Source organism: Schistocerca cancellata, chromosome 4 (assembly GCF_023864275.1).
Source record: "Schistocerca cancellata isolate TAMUIC-IGC-003103 chromosome 4, iqSchCanc2.1, whole genome shotgun sequence".
In the NCBI taxonomy this organism is placed as follows: Eukaryota; Metazoa; Arthropoda; class Insecta; order Orthoptera; family Acrididae; genus Schistocerca; species Schistocerca cancellata.
Window position 1 is genome coordinate 342,810,719 of NC_064629.1, and position 17,822 is coordinate 342,828,540.

Sequence of the window (17,822 nt, forward strand, 5' to 3'; positions counted from 1 at the left end):
CATTCACGCCTGTCGCGACACCACTGGAGGCGGGCTGCACGATGTTGGGGCGTGAGCGGAAGACGGCCTAACAGTGTGCGGGACCGTAGCCCAGCTTCATGGAGACGGTTGCGAATGGTCCTCGCCGATACCCCAGGAGCAACAGTGTCCCTAATTTGCTGGGAAGTGGCGGTGCGGTCCCCTACGGCACTGCGTAGGATCCTACGGCCTTGGCGTGCATCCGTGCGTCGCTGCGGTCCGGTCCCAGGTCGACGGGCACGTGCACCTTCCGCCGACCACTGGCGACAACATCGATGTACTGTGGAGACCTCACGCCCCACGTGTTGAGCAATTCGGCGGTACGTCCACCCGGCCTCCCGCATGCCCACTATACGCCCTCGCTCAAAGTCCGTCAACTGCACATACGGTTCACGTCCACGCTGTCGCGGCATGCTACCAGTGTTAAAGACTGCGATGGAGCTCCGTATGCCACGGCAAACTGGCTGACACTGACGGCGGCGGTGCACAAATGCTGCGCAGCTAGCGCCATTCGACGGCCAACACCGCGGTTCCTGGTGTGTCCGCTGTGCCGTGCGTGTGATCATTGCTTGTACAGCCCTCTCGCAGTGTCCGGAGCAAGTATGGTGGGTCTGACACACCGGTGTCAATGTGTTCTTTTTTCGATTTCCAGGAGTGTAGTTCGACATAGTACATAAAACTTCAATTTCTGAATATTTCACTACATTATCACCTGACTGAAGAGCATGTTCCGTCATGGCTGACTTGTCTGCTTTCCCTAGTGGGCAAAGACTTTTATGTTCCTTCAACCATGTATTCACAATTCTCTTTGTAGTTCCGATGCAGACCCTACCACATGTACATGGAATCTTGTATACTCCACATGCAGACAGATGGGGACGTTTATCCTTAAAGGAATGAAGTGCTTGGCCTATTTTCTTAGTTGGTCTGAACATCGGTCGAATGTTATGTTTCCTTAAAATCTTCCAGATTTGATCCGTTACTTTTTTGATGAAGGGTAGAGAAACTGTGTTCTTCCACCATTGTGTCCTATAATTGTCCTTCGGTCTCCTGTTATTCGGTCGCAAAACTCTTATTTATTTCCTTACTAGAGTACCCATTCTTCCAAAATCCTGCTTTAGATGTCTTAACTAGGTGTCCAGGTATTCCAGCGTACAAATCCTTTTAGCTCTGTCCACTAGACTTTTAATTACACCACTTTTCTGTTGTGGATGATGACTGAAATCTTTATCCAAGTATCTGTCAGTATGTGTAACCTTCCGAAAGACTTTATGTTTCAAGCTGCCATCAGTCTGTCTCATAACGAAGACATCGAACAAGGATATTGCATTGTCTTTCTCCATTTCCATGGTAAACTGGATTTTAGGATTTATACTATTTAAATAACAAAAGAATTCCTCCTAGCTTTTTTGCCATGTGACCAAACCACAAATGTATTATCCATGCATCGATACCATCAACATGGTTTCTTATTCGCTTTTTCCAGAACTAATTGTTCGAATTTCTCCAGGTATAAATTGGCGATCATAGGATGGTCACACCATCAACCTGCTCATAAGACTCATCCATCCATTGGAAAAGTGTGAATACGCAGTTGAGGAAACATAGAAGTCTTTGCCCACTTGGGAAAGCAGACAAGTCAGCCGTGGCGGAACATGCTCTTCAGTCAGGTTATCACGGTGTGAAATTTTCGGAAAATGAAGTTTTAGGTACTATGAGGAACTATTATCCACGGCTATATAGAGAAGCCATCGAAATATAAAAAACATGTGGATATTTTTAGCAGAAAAGAAGCAGCTATGAAACTCAGCGATATATGGACAGTGGCGCTACAGAATCGATGAGAAGTTTTTATCTTTGACGTACTATGATCGATTGTTATATTTTATCTGTGACAAGGTTTATCTCTGCTATCACATGAAATACAGATCACACCCACTTTCTACGGTATTTAGGCCGTTCTTCGACGTCCGACTCGTCAGTCGGCAAGACTCAGCACAACCAGGAGCACCTCCGAAGATGTCCAACGTAGCTTTGGACGAAACGTTAGGGATAGAAGAGTTTCATGGACCACGGCCATACAAACCGGAAGAATTCTCGGCATCTGAAACATCTGGTCGTGAGAGACTTCACTGTAGGATTCATATAATTGATATTCGACTACTCGCGTAGACAGGAGTAGCCTACAATTAGTGTCCCCTACAGTGAACAGAGCCTGCTACTCACCGACAAGGTGGTCGTAGGGGATGCCGGTCCTGGCGAGCAGCTCGGTGACGAGCGGAGTGGTTTTGGCCGCATCTTCGATGACGAGCCAGTGCAGCGCGGGCACGTGCATCAGAGTCTGCGCCATGCGCGTCAACTCGGGCAGCTGCTCGGGCCGGCGGTACGTGGGGGTGATCACGTACACGGTGCGCTGTGGGGGCGGGGGCGGCTGCGGCGGGGGTGGCGGCGAAGGGGACGGCGACGCGGCGGCGGCGGCGGCGGAGGCGGAGGCCGCACCGAGCGCTGTCGACGGGCAGCCCAGTTCACGAGCCAGCTCGTGCACCTGCAACAAAGCCAACGTCTCGTCCAAATGGGAGTCAACAAAGGCGGAACAACGCACTGCTGTTGAAAGGACTATCGGGATTGCTGTTGTTGTCGATGTTGTTCTCGTTTTCAGTCCGAAGACTAATTTTAAGCAGTTCTCCACGCTCCTCTATCTTGTGCGAGTCTCTTAATTTCTGCATAGCTACTGCAGCCTACATCTATTTCAGCTTGCTTAGTGGATTAGAGCAATGATTTCTCTCCACAGTTTTTATCCTCCATACGTCCCTTTACAACGGAACTGACGATTCCTTGACTCTCCGCGATGCGTCCTATCAACCGAGCCCTCCATTTAGTTCAGTTGTGACAAAAGTTTCGTCTTTCTGCAGTTCGTGTTACTGCTTCCACGTTAGCTAATCGATCTACACATCCAGTCTTCAGCGTTCTGCGGTAGCACCACATTTCAAAACCTTACATTCTGTTTTAGTCTGAACTTTTTATGATCCATGTTTCACTTCTGTATAAGGCTACACTCCGGACGAACAACTTCAGAAAAAACTTCCTAACTCTTTAAATTTATATTCGATCTCAGCAAATTGCTCTTTTTTTTTTTAGATAGGCCTTCCTTGCAGTTGCAATGTGCATTTTATATCCCCACTTCTTCGGCTATCGTCAGCTATTTTGTAGCAAAATAAAAAAAATTATCTGCTACTTTTAATGTATTATTTCCTAATGTTATTTCCTCGTTATTACTTAATTTAATTCAACTAAATTCTATTATCCTTGTTTTACTTTTGTTGTTTTTCATCATGTAACCTATTTTCAAGATGTTATTCATTTTGTTAAACTACTATTTCAATTCCTTAGCCGTCTGTGACAGAATTACAGTGCCCCTGGCAAAGATCAAATGTTGTATTTCTTCTCTCTGGACTTTAATTCCTTTTCCAAACATGTCCTTGCTTTCCTTCACAGTTTAGTGAATATATAATACACACAGAATAATATCCACGATAAGCTACAACCTCGTCTCACTCTCTTCTTAACTTCTGCCTATCTTTCATGTTCTTTGACTCTTGTAATTGCAGCCTGGTTCTTGTACAAGTTGGAGATATCTTTTCTTTCCCTGTAATTTTATACCTACTGCAATCATAATTTCAGAGAATGTATTCCAGTCAAAATTTTGGAAGCTTTATGTTAATTTACAAACATTATAAACGTTATTTTGCTTTCATCAATCTATCTTCTAAGATGAATGGTAGAGTGAGTATTTCTTCAGGTGTTCTAGATTTATCTGAAACACAAACTGATCTTCCCCGTGGTCTGCTTCTTCATGTTACTGTGTACATCTCAAATGCTTTGAGGAAACCACGAAAAACTAAACTGGGATGGGTGAACAGGTATTTGAAGCGTCGTTTACCAAATCCGAACCCATTATCTTAATATTACTACTACGCTCGGTACGACACGTTACTCGTCGGATCTTAAACATCAGAAATCTATTCTTCTGTGTGGAGGAGCAGAAATACTGAATTCTGTATGGCTCTTAAGTGTTCGGAGACAGTATCAACACTATAATGAGAATTGGCAACAATGAAATAGACTAAGCTGTGATGTTTAAATTTCTTTTTCATTTTATACTTTACCAATTGCGTGCGCCATGTTGTTTTGGAAACAACAGCGGCGTTCTACGGTACTGTGCTGTGGGAATTTTAAGGTGTACCTGTACTGCTGACATGTACCGAAAGAAAGCTTCATAGCTAGCTCTCGTAGCATCCGCAATACAATCGTTGATACCAATAATCTCTTCGAATATGCTTCTCTGTTATTTATGCAGCATTAGGCCTACTCTTAGTAGCTTTGTGGTAAGAAGAATAGGTCATTTTTGGAAAAATTATTATACGAAATGCACTGAAAAACGAACACGCAGAGCGGATTACGCGATTGATGGATCCTCCATATTACCGACGTCGGTGACGCAGTGATCAGCACACCGGACTCACAATCAGGAGGACGAAGGTTCAAAGCCCAAGTGTTTACGAAAGAGCGGTGGCCCTCTTTGTTGGTTCACTTTTACCCTTAGTGCACTGCTGCCCACCAGCCTCACGACCTTGCTGCAGGAAGCCTGCCTCGAGTCCCCGGTGTCTTTACAAAACATCCCGGCACAGTTCTTCTGCCTTGGGCGTTTCTACTTGGAATTCAGTTACACAGGCGACGCTTTTGTGGCTCCACCCTTGGCGACTGCGAAGGAGATTTGCTGCGCTCTGCAACGGAGACAGTGACAGAACGTGGTGGAAACTATACAGGGTGGAAAAAATTGTGTCACGAAATTTTAACCCTGGATAGCTGATGCCAGTAGCAACTGAAATTACTAATCTTGTGAGGATCGACAACGCACCATTTTTAAACTACGGAAACGTGGCGCCACGGTCTCCAGTTGGCCGTGGAATTGCCCTGTTGCCGTTCATCGGTTGACAGGCAGCGCTTTGGTTATCGGTTCACACTTACAAACGTCCCTCGCCCAGTCACTGCCCCCGCGTGATACGCACACGTATCGAATAGGTTTTGCTGTTTGTCTCCACCTCACGTCAGAGACATACATACAAAAGTTTCGCATCGGAACACACACACGTCACCTGCAATTTAGTCATGCAGTAAGCATGGCTGCACAGTGAAAAGTTCAAAGTTCAAAGTTCAAATGGCTCTGAGCACTATGGGACTTAACTACTTTGGTCATCAGTCCCCTAGAACTTAGAACTACTTAAACAACTAACCTAAGGACATCACACACACCCATGCCCGAGGCAGGGTTCGAACCTGCGACCGTAGCGGTCACGCGGTTCCAGACTGTAGCGCCTAGAACCGCCCGGCCACTCCGGCCGGCGCTGCACAGTATTCGTTTGAAGAACAACTAGATATGGTTTTTGTTTACGGACTAGCCGACGGAAATGCGCACGAAGCTCGACAGTTGTATGAAGAACGGTACCCAGCAAGACGCCACCCACATCCGCAAACGTTTACAGCAGTTCACCGGCGACATGGCGAAACAGGTTCGTTAGCGGCATATAATGGTAATGCTGGAAGACCTGGAACACGACAGGATGCTGCACTTGAAGAGACTGTTCTCGAGCGCTTCGAGGAAGCACCTACGGCAAGTACTCGAGCGGTTAGACACGACATGGGGGTCACTCATCGGTAAGTCTGGGATGTTTTCAGGGATGACGGCCAGTATCCATTTAGTTTCCACCCTGTCCACGACCTAAATCCTGTGGCGGTCTGAGAACACAGGCTAGGGTTTTGTCGGTGGATTCTGCGACGTGTTGCACGAGATCCCGACTTCCCCGGCATTGTGTTGTTTACCGTTAACTGCACCTGCCATTGGGATGGCCTTTAAAACACTCGAAATTTTCATTACTGGGCAAGGGGAAACACATCACGTACGTCCACGGACTGTTGTTGTTGTGGTCTTCAGTCCTGAGACTGGTTTGATGCAGCTCTCCATGCTAATCTATCCTGTGCAAGGTTCTTCATCTCCCAGTACCTACTGCAACCTACATCCTTCTGAATCTGCTTAGTGTATTGATCTCTTGGTCTCCCTCTACGATTTTTACCCTCCACGCTGCCCTCCAATACTAAATTGGTGATACCTCGATGTCTCAGAACATGTCCTACCAACCGATCCCTTCTTCTAGTCAAGTTGTGCCACAAGCTCCTCTACTCCCCAATTCTATTCAATACCTCCTCATTAGTTATGTGGTCTACCCATCAGATCTTCAGCATTCTTCTGTAGCACCACATTTCGAAAGCTTCTATTCTCTTCTTGTCTAAACTATTTATCGTCCACGTTTCACTTCCATACATGGCTACACTCCATACAAATACTTTAAGAAACGACTTCCTGACACTTTAATCTACACTCGATGTTAACAAATTTTTCTTCTTCAGAAACGCTTTTCTTCCCATTGCCAGTCTACATTGTATATTCTCTCTTCTTCGACCATCATCAGTTATTTTGCTCCCCAAATAGCAAAACTCCTTTACTACTTTAAGTGTCTCATTACCTAATCTAAATCCCTCAGCATCACCCGACATAATTCGACTACATTCCATTATCCTCGTTTTACTTTTGTTGACGTTCATCTTATACCCTCCTTTCATGACGCTGTCCATTCCGTTCAACTGCTCTTCCAAGTCCTTTGCTGTCTCTGACAGAATTACAATGTCATCAGCGAACCTCAAAGTTTTTATTTCTTCTCCTTGGATTTTAATTCCTACTCCGAACTTTTCTTTTGTTTCCTTTATTGCTTGCTCAATATACAGATTGAATAACATCGGGGAGAGGCTACAACCCTGTCTCACTCCTTTCCCAACCACTGATTCCCTTTCATACCCCTCGACTCTTATAACTGCCATCTGCTTTCTGTAAAAATTGTAAATAGCCTTTCGCTCCCTGTATTTTACCCCTGCCACCTTCAGAATTTGAAAGAGAGTATTCCAGTCAACATTGTCAAAAGCTTTCTCTAAGTCTACAAATGCTAGAAATGTAGGTTTGCCTTTCCTTAATCTTTCTTCTAAGATACGTTGTAGGGTCAGTATTGCCTCACGTGTTCCAGTATTTCTACGGAATCCAAACTGGTCTTCCCCGAGGTCGGCTTCTACTAGTTTTTCCATTCGTCTGTAAAGAATTCGCGTTAGTATTTTGCAGCTGTGACTTATTAAACTGATAGTTCGGTAATTTTTACACCTGGCAACACCTGCTTTCTTTGGGATTGAAATAATTATATTCTTCTTGAAGTCTGAGGGTATTTCGCATGTCTTATACATCTTGCTATCCAGATGGTAGAGTTTTGTCAGGACTGGCTCTCCCAACGCTGTCAGTAGTTCCAATGGAATGTTGTCTACTCCGGGGCCTTGTTTCGACTCAGGTCTTTCAGTGCTCTATCAAATTCTTGACGCAGTATCATATCTCCCATTTCATCTTCATCTACATCCTCTTCCATTTCCATAATATTGACGTCAAGTACATCGCCCTTGTATAGATCCTCTATATACTCCTTCCACCTTTCTGCTTTCCCTTCTTTGCTTAGAACTGGGTTTCCATCTGAGCTCTTGATGTTCATACAAGTGGTTCTCTTATCTCCAAAGGCCTCTTTAATTTTCCTGTAGGCAGTATCTATCTTACCCCTAGTGAGATAAGCCTCTACATCCTTACATTTGTCCTCTAGCCATCCCTGCTTAGCCATTTTGCACTTCCTGTCGATCTCATTTTTGAGACGTTTGTATTCCTTTTTGCCTGCTTCACTTACTGCATTTTTATATTATCTCCTTTCATCAATTAAATTCAATATTTCTTCTGTTACCCAAGGATTTCTACTAGCCCTCGTCTTTTTACCTACTTGATCCTCTGTTGCCTTCACTACTTCATCCCTCAAAGCTACCCATTCCTCTTGTACTGTATTTCTTTCCCCCATTCCTGTCAATTGTTCCCTTATGCTCTCCCTGAAACCCTGTACAACCTCTGGTTCTTTCAGTTTATCCAGGTCCCATCTCCTTAAATTCCCACCTTTTTGCAGTTTCTTCAGTTTTAATGTACAGGTCATAACCAATAGATTGTGGTCAGAGTCCACATCTGCCCCTGGAAATGTCTTACAATTTAAAACCTGGTTCCTAAATCTCTGTCTTACCATTATATAATCTATCTGATACCTTTTAGTATCTCCAGGGTTCTTCCATGTATACAACCTTCTATCATGATTCTTAAACCAAGTTGTGCTCTGTGCAAAATTCTACCAGGCGGCTTCCTCTTTCATTTCTTAGCCCCAATCCATATTCACCTACTACGTTTCCTTCTCTCCCTTTTCCTACACTCGAATTCCAGTCACCCATGACTATTAAATTTTCGTCTCCCTTCACAATCTGAATAATTTCTTTTATTTCATCATACATTTCTTCAATTTCTTCGTCATCTGCAGAGCTAGTTGGCATATAAACTTGTACTACTGTAGTAGGTGTGGGCTTCGTATCTATCTTGGCCACAATAATGCGTTCACTATGCTGTTTGTAGTAGCTTACCCGCATTCCTATTTTCCTATTCATTATTAAACCTACTCCTGCATTACCCCTATTTGACTTTGTGTTTATAACCCTGTAGTCACCTGACCAGCAGTCTTGTTCCTCCTGCCACCGAACTTCACTAATTCCCACTATATCTAATTTTAATCTATCCATTTCCCTTTTTAAATTTTCTAACCTACCTGCCCGATTAAGGGATCTGACATTCCACGCTCCGATCCGTAGAACGCCAATTTTCTTTCTCCTGATAACGACATCCTCTTGAGTAGTCCCCGCCCGGAGATCCGAATGGGGGACTATTTTACCTCCGGAATATTTTACCCAAGAGGACGCCATCATCATTTAATCATACAGTAAAGCTGCATGCCCTCGGGAAAAATTACGGCCGTAGTTTCCCCTTGCTTTCAGCCGTTCGCAGTACCAGCACAGCAAGGCCGTTTTGGTTATTGTTACAAGGCCAGATCAGTCAATCATCCAGACTGTTGCCCTTGCAACTACTGAAAAGGCTGCTGCCCCTCTTCAGGAACCACACGTTCGTCTGGCCTCTCAACAGATACCCCTCCGTTGTGGTTGTACCTACGGTACGGCTATCTGTATCGCTGAGGCACGCAAGCCTCCCCACCAACGGCAAGGTCCATGGTTCATACGTCCACGGACACAAGGAACGATTTTCGCTCAACATTTTGGCAGGCATTGTGGGTGACCTCCTCGACTTACCGGGGAAAATTACCTTTACTTCTTGCAAGAAACTCTAACCGGCCTTCTGGAAGATGTTCCCCTGGACATACGGCTACGCGTGTGGTTGCAGCATGATGCGGCACCCGCACATAACAGTCGTGCTGTGCGAGGATATTTAAATGAACTCTTCGACGGCCAGGTAATTCGTGAGGCTTCTGCGCTAACTTAAGACACCTCCGCCTCTTAGAGTAAACTGAAATATGCGTTTGGAGTGTCAGTAACAATGAATGTACACTAATGGCCATTAAAATTGCTACACCCCGAAGATGACGTGCTACAAACGCGAAATTTAAACTACAGGAAGAAGGTGCTGTGATATGCAAATGATTTTCAGAGCATTCACACAATGTTGGCGCCGGTGGCGTCACCTACAACATGCTGACATGAGGAAAGTTTCCAACCTATTTCTCATACACAAACAGCAGTTGACCGGCGGTGCCTGGTGAAACGTTGTTCCGATGCCTCGTGTAAGGAGGAGAAATGCGTACCATCACGTTTCCGACTTTGATAAAGGTCGGATTGTAGCCTATCACGATTGCGGTTTATCACATCGCGACATTGCTGCTCGCGTTGGTCGAGATCCAATGACTGTTAGCAGAATATGGAATCGGTGGGTTCATGAGGGTAATACGGAATGCCGTGCTGGATCCCAAAGGCCTCGTATCACTAGCAGTCGAGATGACGGGCATCTTATCCGCATGGCTGTAACGGATCGTGCAGCCACGTCTCGATCCCTGAGTCAACAGATCGTGACGTTTGCAAGACAACAACCATCTGCACGAACAGTTTGACGACGTATGCAGCAGCAAGGACTATGAGCTTGGGCACCATGGCTGCGGTTACCCTTGACGCAGCATCACAGACAGGAGCGCCTGCGATGGTTTACTCAACGACGAACCTGGGTGCACGAATGGCAAAACGTCATTTCTTCGGATGAATCCATGTTCTGTTTACAGCATCATGATGGTCACATCCGTGTTTGGCGACATCGCGGTGAACGCACACTGGAAGCGTGAATTCGTCATTGCCATACTGGCGTATCACCCGGCGTTCAAAATGGTTCAAATGGCTCTGAGCACTATGCGACTTAACTTCTGAGGTCATAAGTCGCCTAGAACTTAGAACTAATTAAACCTAACTAACCTAAGGACATCACACACATCCATGCCCGAGGCAGGATTCGAACCTGCGAACGTAGCGGTCACGCGGTTCCAGACTGAAGCGCCTAGAACCGCACGGCCACACCGGCCGGCTCACCCGGCGTGATGGTATCGGGTGCCATTGGTTGCACGTCGCGGTCACCTCCTGTTCGCATTGACGGCACTTTGAACAGTGGACGTTACATTTCAGATGTGTTACTGCCCGTGGCTCTACCCTTCATTCGATCCCTGAGAAATCCTACATTTCAGCAGGATAATGCACGACAGCATGTTGCAGGTACTGTACGGGCCGTTCTGGATACAGAAAATGTTCTACTGCTTCCCTGGCCAGCACATTCTCCAGATCTCTCACCAATTGAAAACGTCTGGTCAATGGTGGCCGAGCAACTGGATGTCACAATACGCCAGTCACTACTCTTGATGAACTGTGGTATCGTGTTGAAGCTGCATGGGCAGCTGTACCTGTACACGCCATCCAAGTTCTGTTTGACTCAATGCCCAGACCTATCAAGGCCGTTATTACGGCCAGAGGTGGTTGTTCTGGGTACTGATTTCGCAAATTGCGTGGAAATGTAATCACATGTCAGTTCTAGCATAATATATTTGTCCAATGAATACCCGTTTATCATCTGCATTTCTTCTTGGTGTAGCAATTTTAATGGCCAGTAGTGTATTTAGTGAGCGCCCAAAGGATGTACTTGATTTTTGGAACTACACGCATGTACGGCTTTGCCCGATAGTTAGGAATCTCAGATATAGACAATATTTTTCGAGATACCTGTGGAGTGCGCTACACAACCCACTGCACAGGTGGATCATCCATGTCGAGAGACGATAGCCGGCCGGAGTGGCCGAGCGGTTCTAGGCGCTACAGTCTGGAACCGTGCGACCGCTACGGACGCAGGTTCGAATCCTGCCTCGGGCATGGATGTGTGTGATGTCCTTAGGTTAGTTAGGTTTAAGTAGTTCTAAGTTCTAGGGGTCTGATGATCTCAGAAGTTAAGTCCCATAGTGCTCAGAGACATTTTTTGAGAGACGATGGACATGCTGCAATGCTGATGACGTAGAACGAAAACGGTGACCCAATAATAGATAAGAAAAGAAACGCTAGGATGATAATAGCAACATGAGGACTCTGGGTGCAACTATTAGGGGAGTTACTGCTGTTTATTTTCTTTCAATCGGAAGACGAACCTCCTTTTTCTCTTCTCTCTTCAAGGTACGATATGACGTCGTATATATCGACTAGATAAAAGGTTCCTGCTTCCGGATAGCATTACGTTTGTTCAGTTCTTCCCGAGTAACCCTTCTCCTCCTGCCCTCCTTCTTCCCATCGGTGCAAAGGGCCGGGCATCGAGAGACGACCCCCGCCTACTCTGCCCCTTCCCACCCCTAGTCACTTCTGACCATCCAGATTTAGGTTTCCCGTAATTTCCTTAAACCGCTTATGGCAAATGACGGCCGGGATGGTTCCTTTGAAAGGCCACTGTCGATTTCCTTTCCTACTCCGAGCTTGTGCTTTGTCTCTAAAGACCTCGTTTTCGACAGACGTTAAACACTTCTGTTCTATTCCCTATACCTTTTGGTCTAGTGATTCGCGTCTGTAGGTAGTAATTTGCAAAGGTTTTAAATAATAACAGGAAAAATCACAAGCTACAGTGGCTGTAGATTTTCTGTCTCGTTAAAAGGCGGCTGAAGAACGAATGTAAGCTCAGAACGCATTCTCTTGCTCTTAGGGCAGAAATTTGCCCCTAAAAGCGAAGCAACGTCCCGAGGATTCAAAAGTTAAGAGAAACCACTGTGTGAAAGACCAAAAGGGTGTAGCAATTAGACGTGCAATCTTCTAAACTATTCCACGATGACTTAATCAAGTACGACAGTATTATTTTGGCTTCAGAACGTCTGATGCAGATATTGTACTAACGATGGAACAGATATTCGAGCGCGTACCATCGTATTTTCCCGATCATCACACATAAAGAAATCATTATGGAAATCACTTGGTAATCCTCTACAACATTTTGGCGCATATTCAAAAACGATATAGGTCGCAAATATGCTGAAAAAATGATATCTAATGCACTTCTGCCATGGTTTCCTGCTGCAAGGGAACATTGGTCCTGTTGGATGATTTCGATCAACTCCGTTTCCAACCATATTACTGAAGCTATAAATAATAATGTGGACTTCTTTCCACTTTTAATATGACATTTAAATTGTATATTTCTCACTGACGCGAACCTTCATTTCTATGTTACGCCGGCCGGAGTGACCGTGCGGTTCTAGGCGCTACAGTCTGGAACCGCGTGACCGCTACGGTCGCAGGTTCGAATCCTGCCTCGGGCATGGATGTGTGTGATGTCCTTAGGTTAGTTAGGTTTAAGTAGTTCTAAGTTCTAGGGGACTGATGACCACAGCAGTTAAGTCCCATAGTGCTCAGAACCATTTGAACCATTTTTTCTATGTTACGTTCCCTATAAGGCTTTATAAACTCAAATTTGGAGATATCAGCTGCAATTGAGCTACCTGGCCTGTTAGGATAGTTCATTGGAAGAATTCTGGCTGCGAAAGCTAAACATCTACTTCGAGCTCTAACTTGGCACGAAATATTTCTGTAAAGCTCGTCTCTGACGTTCAATCACGCATACAGAAGTTCAGTAAAAAATCCCTACTGAGGAAAATATGCTCTACTCTTGCTGTCTTGAATTAAACAACTTGTCTGAATTAGTACCCATATTTTCAGACAAATTTAGTCTCTGTGTTGGACCGAATCAAGTACAGTTATATACTTTTATTTGTCAGCTAGCGTATGTGTTATCAAGTGCTTGGGAATTTCCGAACAACATAAAGCGAAGTATTTCGAATTCGTTTCGCAGTGCAGCGCACAGAATAAAAGGACCTTTTCGCACGCTCGCGCGCGCACACGTGTGTGTGTGTGTGTGTGTGTGTGTGTGTGTGTGTGTTGGTGTGTGTGTGTTGGGGAGGGGGGGTTGGAGGGGGTGCAGCGAGTGTAGGGAGGATGAGGAGAAACGATATATGTCTGGCACATCTATTGGCTATAAAGCTTCATGTTATTTGTTTGAAGTCAGATAACGACGAAAATTAAAAAGTTTGTTTTTGAGCAGAACGTGCAATATGAAGAAATATTTTCCTGTGAAGCAATGGAATTTAATTCAGATGGGTTATCAGTCCAGATTTTTTATCCTATCGTTAAGCTTTGAGGCACAAAAACAGTCCAACTTATCCTTTTGTGAGTTATTTTGCTTTTATCAAATCAGTTTAGGAACGCCCAGAAATCAACCAGTTGTAGAAAAACTGTGCGCGGAAGACTGCACAGCATTAGGACACTCACTTTGGATAAAGCGAGGAAGAGCAATAATTATAACATGCAGATGAAAAAACACACCAATAACACTGATAAATTCACAATTAACTGTGCATTTGGCAACATATTACATAATGAGACAGAAAATTTTAACCGGAGGGCAGGGTCGCCTGTGTGGTATTGTGTCAGTTAGTTGGTCTCATGTTCCATGGATCATTTGTATGATAAATCATTATGACGCGGAACGAGCAAATTTACATTCACATCGCAAATTATTTTGTAAACGCTGATCATTTAAAGCTGCCATGCATGCTTCAACCATATATAAAGGATGCAAATACAATTCTAGAGGTCACGGACGCATGTATAATGTACAGATAGTTGTACAAAGTAATTAGAAGAAGATTCATGTAGAGGTACAGTTAAAAATATTCTCTTTTTATGTAAGTAAGTAAAAACGTATGTTTAACCACATAAAAATCATTAGTTTTCTGATAGTTTATAGCTGACCAGAATTTAGCAGTTTGTTTAAAAAATATATTTTTTGTTACAGAAATCGTGCTAAAATCGAGTATGTTGTGATTAGAGTTGTGTTCTACTAAAACTACGGTTTGGTAGTTTTTTGCGGTATATAAATGACGTATTAATGGCAGGATTACGGGTATTATTGGTGGCATTGCTAGGGAAACAAAAAAATGAATGTTTGAGAGAGAAACTGGGAGACACCGACTTCTCTTTGTTTGTTTGTTTTGGACATAATTAGAATCGCACATCGTTCAGGGGCCGCATGCACGTTCGAAGGACCATTGCATCATACGTCTTCAGGACACAGGCACGGTAATTTCGCATTTGGTAATGTTGTCGCCATAGTTCGTTTACGTATTTACCGCACGCGCGTCGAAAAGACACGAATGCCACATTAATCCCTTGTCTACACGTCAAAGCTTATATAACAGCATCGGAGTCGCCATACGTTGCATATACGCTGTAGCGACGCCCTCTAACGGAAACTTTTTGATCGTCTCTTATGTACTTGATGAATTTTATATTTAAATGACGTAGGTATTCAAAACGAGCGAAAGAAAAAGAAAAAATAATGACCGAAGCGAGACTCGAACCAGCGATCCAGCGATTACTAGTCTCTAGCGCTACCGATTTTTCCCACTTTCGTTCGATCTGTTTCTTCGTCGATTATTCGTCAGTGACTCTGTGTGGATGTCGCATGATATCTCTCAAATTCCATCGATGAGAACTTCACGAAGCATTTATTACATAAGGTGGCAAGTCCCCTGACTGAACACGCTGAGCTACCATGTCAGCCAACGAAAGAGCCACTCAGCCCGTCGAAAGCTGTCCTACCTTTATTGAATTGAAGTTGCTCACAGAACTTTAAAGGTGGTTTTCTTAAGAATTTTTAAGTGTCCCACTGAGCTGCTTTTGGAGATTGATGTCTAAGTTCTGAACTTAACATGCCACAAATATAAACAATTACAAAAATCCGATTCCCATGCAGCTCCTTGTGAGAGTTCACTGAACCCAATTCTGTACTCAAATTTTTCGAGTGTTCGTCGTGTATAATTACATAAGGAAGAAAAACAGAAAGTAAGTCGTCGTGTCTTGCGAGAAGCTAAACATAGGTGATCATTTTTCGGAAATTTTCAGTTTTATGAAGACCTAAGTTGTGGTCCATAAGGATCGGCAGAGTTAAGTTTCAAATGCGGAGAGTTAACAGGGAGACGCTGCCGTTAACCCTTTATGGTGCGCGGACATTTATTGGCTACTATGGATTTCGAAGGTTAGTGTTGTTAACTAAGACTGTCCTGAACTACTTATCGGAAAGAGTCTTGTATTATGTAGTGGAACTAATTGCTATTCTATGTAGGTTTTAATCAGTGAAAGAGCTTGGCGAGTTTTTTAAAATGGAAATAAAACACACTGTAATTTTTTAGGGTTGTCTGACGTTTTTAGAACTATTATCCTGAGACTTATGGGTGCTCCGAAGTTCTGAGGACGCTACTGGAAACCACCTGAGGGGGAAAAAAATTGAACTTAGTTCATGGACTATTGTTTCCGTTCCAGTGATGGATTTGACTTGTTTTTGCATTGATTTTACGTGGTGTGTGTCTGTCTGCCTGCAGGGATCATATCAGTCGTGTGTAATTATTTTAGTTAATCTCGTGGCTTAGATCGAAACTGATTACGTTTATGTAAAATATTCATTAGCATAAGAATGTGGTAAGATGAGACTCTTCTTACTGTAGGAATGGCGATGATTATGGTTTTCGTGCGCTTAATAGCGGGTCTATTAGCTCCTTTCAAATAGCAAAATCATATGCATCACACAGCGTTTGGACCATGCGGACGGCGGAAACAGATGTTTATTTCGTGATAGTGATAAGAGGAGTAGAAGGTTTGTATCAGGAGCTCAAGAGAGAATTTGTACGCTGCTATTGTCCGAAATAAAGGCGGCGAGAATATGCACCTAAGCCGTCCGCTGTGGCCGAGCGGTTCTAGGCGCTTCAGTCCGGAACCGCGCTGCTGCTACAGTCGCAGGTTCGAATCCTGCCTCGGGCATGGATGTGTGTGGTGTCCTTAGGTTAGTTAGGTTTAAGTAGTTCTAAGTCTAGGGGACTGACGACCTCAGATGTTAAGTCCCATAGTGCTCAGAGCCATTTGAACCATTTGAACAATATGCACCTAAGTTGTTCCATAGTCAGCATTCGGCCACATCTGGGATAAAGTGACTAATTTATTTCGTAATATATAAAAGTTATAGCATTGTAAATAACAATACGAAAGTTCATACATAATCAGATCTCCCAGTTGCTTGCCTCAGTAGCATGTTATTATTTGCAAAAAATGAACACTAAAGTTAAGTTCAGTCTGGCACGTAAAGATCTAAGAGTTTGTTCGCTCCTACAGACGACGTATTATAGCTACGTTTTGTGTGTGGAGGGCGTGGGAATTCTACTTTCCTCTGTATCAGTCACACAAATTCAAGTCCTTATAGTATTACAGAAACAAGGCAAATGATTAGAGAAAGCGAAGTAAAAACAAAAACCAAATTATGATGCCGATTTTCATCTTCACGTTTTCGCGGTGCCATGACTACTCCATTAAATTTCGAGTGTGCAGCCGCCTAAATTCAGCTTCTTCTAATATTTCGGCTGTATATCGTTCAGCCATCTTCAGAGTGAGCAGAAGGATTGACGCGCCACAACTCGCCCCGGTCCGTTCACGAGACGTTTCGCGTGCGACCAGATACACAGCAAAGTTTATCAGCAGCAGAGAAGTACAATGCGCTTGAATCATATCTGTGGCTGCGCAATCGATTCACGATGGGATGTCGATGTATCACTCCGAGCTGCACTGAAGCGAGTCTTTGTACGTATATTACAGAAGGTGCTGGATTCCATGAATTATCGAAGCTGCAGCCACTATCTCTTTTAATTTAATTCGTCGTCAAGCGAATTTCAGGTGCTTCTTTCACCACCGAGTTTCAGGAAGATGATATAGAGATGAAATTTCTACTTTTTTTTATCAGTACAGTGTTCCCCCACAGCCGATTTATTTGGCTGTAAGAGGCGGCTGTACCTGCGATTTACGTACGTCTTTCATTGACTGTATGGATCTTCTGTCCAATGTATTAGAGGCCACATCGTACAGATCATTGAATGATACGGGCGAGAGCTTCTGTAAGAACTTACGCAAGCATTTGTATGGAATTGTTTAGGGGAGCGACAAAGTGTAAATCAGAATAGTTCATCAAGGTGACTGTAGTTTGTAGGTATGGGTGCGGGTGTGATGACTACCAGCTAATTCACAGGTGGCTCCGCAGAGATACCGTGTTTTATTGGTGTGGCGGGCAGTGCGAGCAGAATCCTGCAGTGGTACAGCGATGTGACTGGAAAGAGGCGCTCGCTTTCCTCAGCCGCAGCTGTCACCTGACGTGATGAATAGCGGCGCCCGCTCCACTTACCTCTAAGCTG

At 44.2% G+C, this 17,822-nt stretch overlaps 1 protein-coding gene across 4 annotated transcripts in view; it reads right to left on the minus strand.

Annotated features, from left to right (window-relative positions):
• Nucleotides 1–17,822, minus strand: part of LOC126183886 (galactosylgalactosylxylosylprotein 3-beta-glucuronosyltransferase P) — a 1,353,843-nt gene that overhangs the window by 17,731 nt on the left and 1,318,290 nt on the right. For all 4 annotated transcript variants that reach the window (XM_049926196.1, XM_049926195.1, XM_049926194.1 and 1 more), the window contains one exon: nt 2,245–2,563. In XM_049926196.1, the coding sequence (XP_049782153.1) occupies nt 2,245–2,563 (319 nt within the window). The remainder of the gene's footprint in view (nt 1–2,244; nt 2,564–17,822) is intronic.